Here is a 10301-nt window from a genome sequence, read left to right as displayed (position 1 = left end):
GGTTTTCCAATCTCATTTGATCATCCTAAATCCTAATTCTGTCCACCTTTGGCAGCATTAGTTACCCTTCCCAGTTTGGATTCATCTGCAAAATTGATTAGTATCATTTCAATTCATTCATCCAAGTCATTCATAAAGATTTTGAAATAAATAAATTAAAAATCTTGAAAAGGGTTAAAAAAACTCTTCCCTAAAAAATTTCTTTAAAAGAATCAAGTCCTAAAAATTTTTTTTCTAAAAAAAAAAGTCTTTAAAAGAATCCTTCTGAAAAAATTAAAAAATTGTCCAGTAGCACCTTAGAGACCAATTAAGTTTGTTCTGGGTATAAGCTTTTGTGTGCATGCACACTGCTTCAGATACTCTGAAACAGAAGTCACCAGACCCTTATATAATGAGAGGGTGGGGAGTGTTGGGATTCAAGCCATTATTAGGAGAAACTGGCCATTCTCCAGGCACCCGGCTTGAACTCCGGTTGACCTCCCCGTCTACATTTCCCGGCAGGATACAGGCTAGGTCGCGATCGGCGATCCTTCTCAGCGTGAGAAGGACACACCACTCTTCCCTACACCCCCCCAGGGAGGGGAAACAGATAGACAGAAATGTATTTACATGTCTTTATTTCTGTCCTTGCAGCGTTACAGAAAACACGTCTGCTCTCATCAAACTCCAACAGCCGAGAGAGTAAAACTCCTCCTTCTGTACTTCCTGTACAGCTCATATTACACTCTGAGCTAATTACGGTGCTTCACACTGTGTATAGACTGTCCCTCTGCTTCCCATGGAACAGTCCCAACATTCCCATCATGTTTTGCTTTCCAGCTAGCTGCAGCTCGCTGCCGCATTGCTTCTATATCGTATTTCTCAGAAGGGTAGTGGGATTGTGTGATTGGCTATTAGGTATGGTAAACATTGTATCCAAGATTGAGGGGGACCATCACGCATCACACGGGTGTGATGTCACACAGGTGCAAAGCTGTTTCGTCAGGAGGAGACCGAGGATGGAGCCCAGCAGCTTTAATGCCGGCGGCTCCTCTTGTTTCCTGCTGAAACTGAGCCACACTCATGTAAATACATTTCTGTCTATCTCTTTCCCCTCCCAGGGGGGGGGGGAAGCAGGGAAGAGTGGTGTGTCCTTCTCACGCTGAGAAGGATCGCCGATCGCGACCTAGCCTGTATCCTGCTGGGAAATGCAGACGGGGAGGTCAACCGGAGTTCAAGCTGGGTGTTTCCGGCCACTGAAACTGAGCCACACTCGGCTCCACACTCGGCCTCCTACACCCCCTCAACACTGAGGGGCCCTGCCCTATGTCAACAGATATTGTGGGAGCCAAAATAATAATAATAATAATAATAATAATAATAATAATAATAATAATAATAATAATAATTTATTATTTATACCCCGCCCATCTGGCTGGGCTTCCCCAGCCACTCTGGGCAGCTTCCAAAAAATATATTAAAATACTGTAATACATCAAACAAACAAAACCAGCTTGGTCTCAAAGAATCAGTGTCCCTTGAGATTGGGAATCTTGACCATGAGACTAATAGTTACTTCTCATTCAAGCAAACGATAAAGTGCCAATATTGGTGTGTTGGTTTCATGTTTGTTTGTTTTTGTAATCCTAACATGTTTATTCTGTTTTTCCAAAATCTTTCACAGGAGGTCTTTGTGGATGGTAGATTTTTCTCCACTGTAACGCAGACCGCTTTTTCTAATCCCAACCTCGTTTTGTTGGATCATTGTTGAGTTTTTGTAAACAAGTTTTGCTCCACCCAAGCACCTGTGCAAGGAGCCACATAGAGAGTTTGTGATCCATTGGAGAGGCAATTCTTCCCTTTATCATTGTGTAAATCATGGTGATTTAGTTCTCTAATTCTGCCAAAGCTCGAGGGACTTCCATGAATATCACATCTGAGACCATTAGCAGAAACTGCCAGATTTGGGAGCAACAAGATGCAATTTATTACATCAAGCCTGAAAAAGGTTGAGGTATAAATATGTTGCACTCCACTGAGATCTTGGGTTGGGGGTTTCAAAATAGCAGGGATACTGTCAGTGTGATATCACCCTCTTTGAATGAGAAGCCATGGTGGGACTTGTCTGTATTAGAAAAATCATTGATAGCAGGCAGTTTTGTTCAGTTTTGGCTTCTTTGAAGCAAGTGGGCGAGAGGGAAGTGAGTGACAGCCTCAGACATGTCCATGATAATACTACTTCTGCTCTACAACGTCTATGGGCAGCTGAAGGGAAAATGTCCCTTGAATTTAGTGAGAGATCAGTATAATCCCTTTAACTTTTACAGAGCAGGAGACCATCTCATCGGTGGGATTATCCCCACACTAAGTGGAATATCTCAACCAGGCTCTTTCTCCCAGGATCCTTTTATCCACATATCTCCGTAAGTAAATTATGTGGGGATGAGTTTAATGGTAGGAAACCATAAATCTAATGCTATAAACCTCATTAAAAGAGATGGTGGGTATTTCCTTGCATCGTTCCCTGCTAAATCCCAGTCTCTTCATATGTCTCTGTTTTGCAATGCAATTCTGGAAGGGAGCAATATGAACCCTCCAGCTATTTTCACCATCTTATTTTGAATAGCACACTCTGATAACAGATTAAAGCTTTTACCTGACCCATAAGATTGGACCCTAGTGTATGTCTCCAAATCCCCTGGATCAATGCCTTATTTCCTTTTCTCTTGCTGTTTATTGGTTTTAAGTTGCATTTTCAATTTTATTATTGTATCATGACATAGTATGAAAAGTCTTTCTTGTAAGGTTGTACAATCCTAGACGGTGGCATGGCTGTTACTGTCATGACAGACACTGTCACGTCTGAATATACCACTACATTATTGGATAGACACATCTGCCTTGCCTTTGTGGTGAGGATTGTCCCAACATTTCAAGGTGGGTTGGCTATTAAAAACCTGTTTATGACTGAGCATGAGTATCACCCTAAAACTAAATTTATATTGCTTCAAAATTCCCTTCATGTTCCAGAGTGAGGAAAGTTACATGTGTTGTTAAATTGAGGGTGATGATACAGAATATATGATATCTTGCAGAAGTAAAGACATAGATTTACTCCACAAACTGGCCTTCCTGCTCGCCATCCACGAGATCAACCAGAATCCCAGGCTCTTGCCCAACATCACCCTGGGCTACAATATCTTTGAGAACTATCACAATGCAAGAATCACATACGACGCCATGGTAGAGCTGCTCTATACCGGTCATGCAAGTATTCCAAACTACAGGTGTGGAAGGCAGAATAACCTGCTGGCTGTCCTAGAAGGTGCAGACTCTGAAATCTCTCTCCATATTTCGAACATGTTGGGCATCTACAAAATCCCACAGGTGTGAAATGGGGTGCACTTTAATTTCACTTTGCTTTGAATGGCCTTTTTCTCTGTCTCGGGGACAAAGTTACTGTCAGTCTCAAGTTTTATTTGTCCTTTCAACAGCCTTCTTTCTTTCTAAATCCTTCTAGGTTACAGGGTGTTGAATTTCGCTCCAATCCACACAGAATGAATACAACAGAGAGTCTATTGAAATAATGTTAGTATGACTAGGGTTTGGGCTAATTCCCAAGAAATTCTATGTCTTCTTTTTAAGCAGACCTGGTTAGGATTGTTACTGGCACAATTTCTCTATTAATAAATATATATATATATTTCATATGGAAATTCTGTAATATGGGGATGAGACATGCATACAAAGTGTTTCAACGGAAGCCAAGCAAGACACTTTTCTTTTCTGTTCCCATCCAGGTTAGTTATGGGTTTGTCTCCCATGACATCAATGATAAAACTCAGTTCCCTTTTTTCTACCGGATGCTCCCCAAAGATGACCACCAATACACAGGGATTGTCAAGTTGCTCCTGCATTTCAGATGGACGTGGATCGGTCTCTTTGCTCCAAACAATGACAACGGAGAAAGGTTCGTGAGGTCCTTGACCCCTATGCTCACCTCGAATGGGATTTGTGCTGCCGTCTCATACAGAATCCCAGAAATGACTCGGTATGAAGTGAAAATTAACGTTGATTCATTTCTCACATGGAGACAAGTCAATGTATTTGTTCACTATGCAGAGACTCGTTCTTTCTTCAGCGGGATATTCTTTATACATCAAATACTCACATTGTGGCTACAGTCCAGTGAGGGGAAAGTCTGGGTCACAACAGCTTTGTGGGACATCACCCCAACACTGTCTGACTGGAGATTACAACTCCAGCACCGCCACTGTTTCTTTTCCTTCTTAATTCAGACAGAGGTTGCCCTAAAACACGACAATTTTGACTTCAGTCGCTTAGTTCCTTACTGGAAGGAAGTGTTTGATTGTTTCATTTCAAAGCACTTGTTTTCTGTGAAAGAACGTCTCAGATGTGACCAAAAAGGGGAATTGCCCCTGGATATCCTTGTGCAGAGTCTTTCTCCAGACAACTACAACATCTATAGCAGTGTGTATGCTGTGGCACATGCCTTAAATGCTGCTTACTCATCCAGATCCAAGCAGGTGGCAATGATGGGTGGAGGAGACAGGAGGAGGCTTCAGAGGCTACAGCCATGGCAGGTATTCCTTTTTCCATCACTGATAGCTCCACTGAAATATACATATTATATGCATGCAGATACCAGTCTCCACAGTGCCTCCTTCCAAGGGAACACAAACCCTGGATCCAAATTGAGACCCCTAGATCTTGAACTCCGGGAGCAGGTTTTGTGGTGAGCCAGTGTGGTGTAGTGGTTAAGAGCGGTAGACTCGTAATCTGGGGAACCGGGTTCGCGTCTCCGCTCCTCCACATGCAGCTGCTGGGTGACCTTGGGCTGGTCACACTTCTTTGAAGTCTCTCAGCCCCACTCACCTCACAAAATGTTTGTTGTGGGGGAGGAAGGGAAAGGAGAATGTTAGCTGCTTTGAGACTCCTTCAGGATATCAAATCCAAACTCCTCCTCCTCCTCCTCCTCCTCTTCTCTGTGTGTATATTCAAATGTAATTAGGTGTCATTCTGAATCAATATAGTGGGCTGAGGCTTTAAAACTGCACTGATATTTGGAATTCCTGAGCAGTGCTGGGAATGAGGCTACTAGTGCCTTCTCTAATGGGGTTATGTATCAATTCTCCTTCCTGGAGGAAGATTAGAGAAATGAGAGAACTTCACAGGGAGCTTCAGAACTTAAGTTCCATCAGAATTTTTCCACATCTCTACGTCTATACCCAATACCTTCTCATAGCCTATCAGTTTTATATATATATATATATATATATCTGTTTAGTTCTGAGGCAAAGTTTGTTTTTAAAGGAATGAATAAGGGAATTCACATTGCTGAATATAAAGCTTTAACTGTATATAAATTGTCTTCACCTTCTGCTGAGCAAGATGGGAATGTAAGGATCAATAACTCCTCTTTCCACAACACATTTTAAAATGACATTAGACGTCAACTTGCTTTCCAAGAAAAAAATCTTCACAAAGCAAAAATCACCATCACTTTGGCATCTTTGGGTCTACTGTTCCTCAAGTTCCAGGACAATGACATAGTATCTCCCTAGCCAAGGGAAGGTTCAGGGGGTCCATTTCCTGCCCCCAGATTGAACTCCTGATGTGAAGGATTCCTGTCTGTGCTGTGGTTACTCTGTTCTCTGTGTTGTCTGGATTAAGAAGGGAAATTTATCCCCAAATGAGCAGCGCTGAAATAACCTTCATTTTCTCTGTGTGCCATTCTAGTTCCACCCTTTTCTAAGTAACTTTGAGTGTTACAATACTTCCATGGATGGCGTGTATTTGAACAAAGATGGGGAACTTCCAGCCAGCCTTGATATTTTGACCTGGATCGTGTGGCCCAACACTTCAGTGGCTTCAGTGAAAATTGGGAGTCTAGAGCGGCAGCCATCCCGAGAAACCTGGTTTCGCATTGACCAGGATGCCATTGTGCGGCTCAAGGGATTTACCCAGGTGAGGAAAGCCATGGATGGAAAATTTATCAGTATTGATTGCTATGTAAGACCTCTCACACATTGCAATGTTTTTAAGAATATACATATATCAGCAAAATAGGAAGCTATTTGAATATAAGACATAAATAAAAGGACATGTATATGTGTTTATAATACATTTAGTCTTGAGAATATAGCATGTACACATCTTTATAGTTGGATAAGTGTTCTTATGTTTCTATACAATGTCCTGATCTGTTGTTAAACGGTGGTATAGAAACACTTCATAAAGAAATGGAAATGAGGGCAAGTTGAGGGGGGAGAAAGGAAAACCATGGACTCTAGTAATTTGTTGGGTAGTAAAAGAGGTCATTTAGGGTTACCATATCGTGATGAGGGGGGGGGGAGAGGACAGCCACAGCCGCTGCCAGCCCAAGCCTGGTAAAGAGGCACACACGTGTGGGCACACTGCCACGAACACACACCTCTTGTCCTGGCTTGGGGTGGCAGTGGCTGAGGCATGCAGAGTAGCCCAAACCCAAGCCCAAACTGCCCAAGGCTGAACCCAAGGCCAAGTTGATGCCGGTCTGAGCAGAAACATGACCCCAGCTCTTACCTGATCTTCACTGCAACAGCCTCGCTCTGATACTGCACTTCGATTTCCAGAGCACATCGCCCTCCCAAGCATATACTACTACTACTATCTACTACTACTACTACTACTACGACTAATAATAATAATAATAATAATAATAATAATAATAATAATGTCTTATAAAAACCATGTAAAATGCACATTGGGCCCCAAAAAGAGGACATATGAGGGGAAACCCAGACCTATGGCAACACTGAGTAATTAATAAGATATGACAAGAGGCAGAAATCAGTTTAGAAAATTTATTCAATAAGGAAACGTGGAAAACTGATGAATGCAGCTTCTGAAAGACTACTGGCCATTCTGAGAACAAGATGGGCAAACCTAAGAAACCACTTCTATAGCTTCTACAGTGGTACCCCGTGTTAAGAACTTTATTCGTTCCGGAGGTCCGTTATTAACCTGAAACTGTTCTTAACCTGAAGCACCACTTTAGCTAATGGGGCCTCCCACTGCTGCCGCGCCGCCAGAGCACGATTTCTGTTCTTATCCTGAAGCAAAGTTCTTAACCCGAGGTACTATTTCTGGGTTAGCGGAGTCTGTAACCTGAAGTGTATGTAACCTGAAGCGTATGTAACCTGAGGTACCACTATATAGCTATAGAGCGGCAGGCATCCCCAGAAACCAGGTTCCACATTGACCGGGATGGCATTGTGTGGCTCAAGGGGATTATACAGGTGGAAAAAGCCATGGATGGAGAATTTAAGAATGTTGATCACTCAGTAAGACCTCTTACCCATTGCAGTGTTTTTAAGCATAGGCCAAATACCAATAAAATCCAAAAGGTGCACCTGCACACCTCTTTCCCTGGCTTGGGCTGGCAGCGGCTACACCCCAAACCCATGCCCAAGCTTCCCAAGGCCAAGCCACTGCCAGCCTGAGCGGAAACAGGACCCCAGCTCCGACCTGATCTTCACTGCAACAGCCTTGCTCTGATATAGCAGTTTTACTTCCAGAGCACAGTGCCCCACCCCGATGATGATGATGATTATTATTATTATTATTATTTCTTATAAAAAATCCAAACCCAAATATTTCTTGTAAAATGCACACCGGGCCCCCAAAAGAGGAAATGTGTAGGGAAACCCAGACAGATGGCAACACTAGGTAATTAATTAGATATGACCAAAGGCAGAAATGAGTTTAGAAAATTTATTCACTAACTAAAAGTGGAAAACTAGTGAATGCAGCTTCTGAAGGACAACTGACCATTCTGGGAATCGAGACAGGCAAACCTAAAAAACTGGAGTCATTTGCTAGTGAAATAAGGCTATGCCTTTTCTATGTCTTTGACTCAGTTCAGTAGCTTATTGATACATTTCTAACACTTTTCCTTCTCTTTATGGTTAGACCTTGCCACAGTCACAGTGCACCAAAAGCTGTCACCCAGGATACGTCAAGGTGATTCAGGAAGGAAAGCCATTGTGCTGTTATGGTTGTGCACCATGTGCGGAAGGGACCTTCTCCACTCGGGAAGGTAAGGGATGCCAGGGAGAAAAGAAGCACTTTCAGGAGAGCACAGACATAATTTGGGGTATGTTTCTGTATGTTTGTTTAATTTCCAGAAATGGGGAAGTGTGATCCTACATTATTTCTGCAGATTAGCAAAACAAATGCTAACTTCACGATTAATGAGCTGGATGGATGAACCTGGAGGAGGAGGTGGGCATGAAAAGCAATGTGTGGCATGACAGTTGGTGGCATGTCCCACCAACCATAGGCGTCTGATCCAAAAGGTACATATTCAGTAGAAGTAAACACAGGGAGGGTGAAATCTCAATGTGCACCTTGGAGTCTGATTTGCATAATTTGGAAAATTCTATGCTATGGGTCTAAGCTGCCACCCAGAATGATGTTCCAAGCAATCTTGAAGAGTCTAGATCAATATTATAGATGGAACAGAGATACCATGACAATGGTCTCTCTTGCTTATTGCAGATGCAGAGCATTGCAACAAATGTCCAGAAGATGAGCATCCGAGCAAGGACCAAGATCAATGTGTCCCCAAAATTATCAGCTTCCTAGCCTATGAAGATACTTTGGGGGTCCTCTTGATTTCCATGGCACTCTTATTGTCTGTCACCACAGTCTCTGTGATAGGAATCTTCATTAAATTCCTGGAAACTCCTATTGTCAAAGCCAACAATCGTGACCTCTCCTACATCCTCCTCATCTCTCTCTTGCTCTCCTTTTTGTCCTCCTTCCTCTTCATTGGGTGGCCATGTAAATTAACCTGCCTTCTCCGACAAACGGCCTTCAGCATCATCTTCTCAGTTGCCGTGTCTTCTGTACTGGCTAAAACCATCACTGTGGTGCTGGCCTTCATGGCCACAAAACCCGGGAACAAGGTGAGGAGATGGCTGGGGAAGAGTCTGGCCAACTCCATTGTCATTTCCTGTTCTGGTGTTCAAGTTGTCATCTGCACCATCTGGATGGGCATCTCTCCCCCTTTCCCAGACTCTGACATGCACTCCCAGGCTGGAGAGATCATCCTGCAATGCAATGAAGGATCTGTTGCCATGTTTTACACTGTCCTTGGCTACATGGGCTTCCTGGCTGCCATCTGCTTCACGGTGGCTTTCCTAGCCAGGAAGCTGCCTGGGGCCTTCAATGAAGCCAAGCTGATCACCTTCAGCATGTTGGTCTTCTGCAGTGTTTGGGTGTCCTTTGTGCCCACCTACCAGAGCACCAAGGGGAAATACATGGTAGCTGTGCAGGTCTTCTCTATCCTGGCCTCCAGTGCTGGGCTTCTGGGCTGCATCTTCCTTCCCAAGTGCTACATTATCATATTGAGGCCTAATCTGAATACAAAGGAGCATCTCACAACAAAAGCTAAAGATAGCACCTGACTCTGAAAATATTATTTTATAGCTGAACTGCACTGCAGCAGTAATGGAACTGCAGTGCTTCTCATTTAAATGTAACTTCACACATGATAAATCACACTTGTTGGAATTTATTAAATTTATTTTTTTCATAAAATTGACATTCCACTTCATTGTAGAAAAACCTCAAAGCAGTTTCCAAAAGGATAAAGCAATAAAATTATCATTTTATTTACAAAAAGGTGAAACCACAATAGAATCAACTAAAACAAATTAAAAACTCGTACAAGCTTTATGAACATCTTAGTGAGCCTGTCTAAATAAGAATGTCTTCAACAAAAATGTGTACCTTAAATGTGTCTGCCTGGTATCAATAAAAATCAATGCATAATAACTCACCACTAGTCACAGACCTTTTGTACTTCATGTTTTGGAAGTGCTGGTTTATTGCAGGGTCATCCATCAAACTGGCCATTGGCAGCTGCTGGTCTTTCCTTCTTGGCAACGGTTGTTTCTGTACAGGGCAGGCTCACCAAGTTGGGTCTAACTGGGGGGGGGGGGCTGTCGCACTGAAAGAAAGAAACAACCAGCAATTCTCAAGCCTCTTACATGTGAATCACAAGATACTCCCACTGGCAGCAGCTATTGGTCTGTCTCTCAACTCCCTTCCTAATTCAGTTCTTATCATATGTTCAGCCTGGCCATGGGCAAAAGGAAAGAGGAGGGGTGGGGGGAGATAGGCGGGGAGGCCCTGTCACTCTCTCAACACTCCCCAGCCCAATCCTGGCCAATTCCCCCGGACTCTTTTCCCTCTCGCACATACTCGTGGCTAGTTTTCAAGCATCCAAACCAAAGTCACTCCTGAAATGCCGT

At 43.1% G+C, this 10301-nt stretch overlaps 1 protein-coding gene across 1 annotated transcript; it reads left to right on the top strand.

The window, feature by feature from the left end:
* Window positions 1-2199: 2199 nt before the first annotated feature.
* Window positions 2200-9452, top strand: LOC308578837 (vomeronasal type-2 receptor 26-like; the record flags this gene model as incomplete). The annotated part of the gene is made up of 6 exons (XM_081179394.1): window positions 2200-2402; window positions 3075-3366; window positions 3780-4583; window positions 5740-5967; window positions 7954-8080; window positions 8542-9452. 6 exons carry the CDS (start codon window positions 2200-2202, stop codon window positions 9450-9452), a joined length of 2565 nt encoding a protein of 854 aa, XP_081035520.1.
* Window positions 9453-10301: the final 849 nt, after the last annotated feature.

Source organism: Podarcis bocagei, assembly GCF_964188305.1.
Source record: "Podarcis bocagei genome assembly, chromosome: 2".
Lineage (NCBI taxonomy): Eukaryota > Metazoa > Chordata > Lepidosauria > Squamata > Lacertidae > Podarcis > Podarcis bocagei.
The sequence above is the reverse complement of the archived record's forward strand: the minus strand, read 5'-3'. Positions and strand labels throughout refer to the sequence as shown.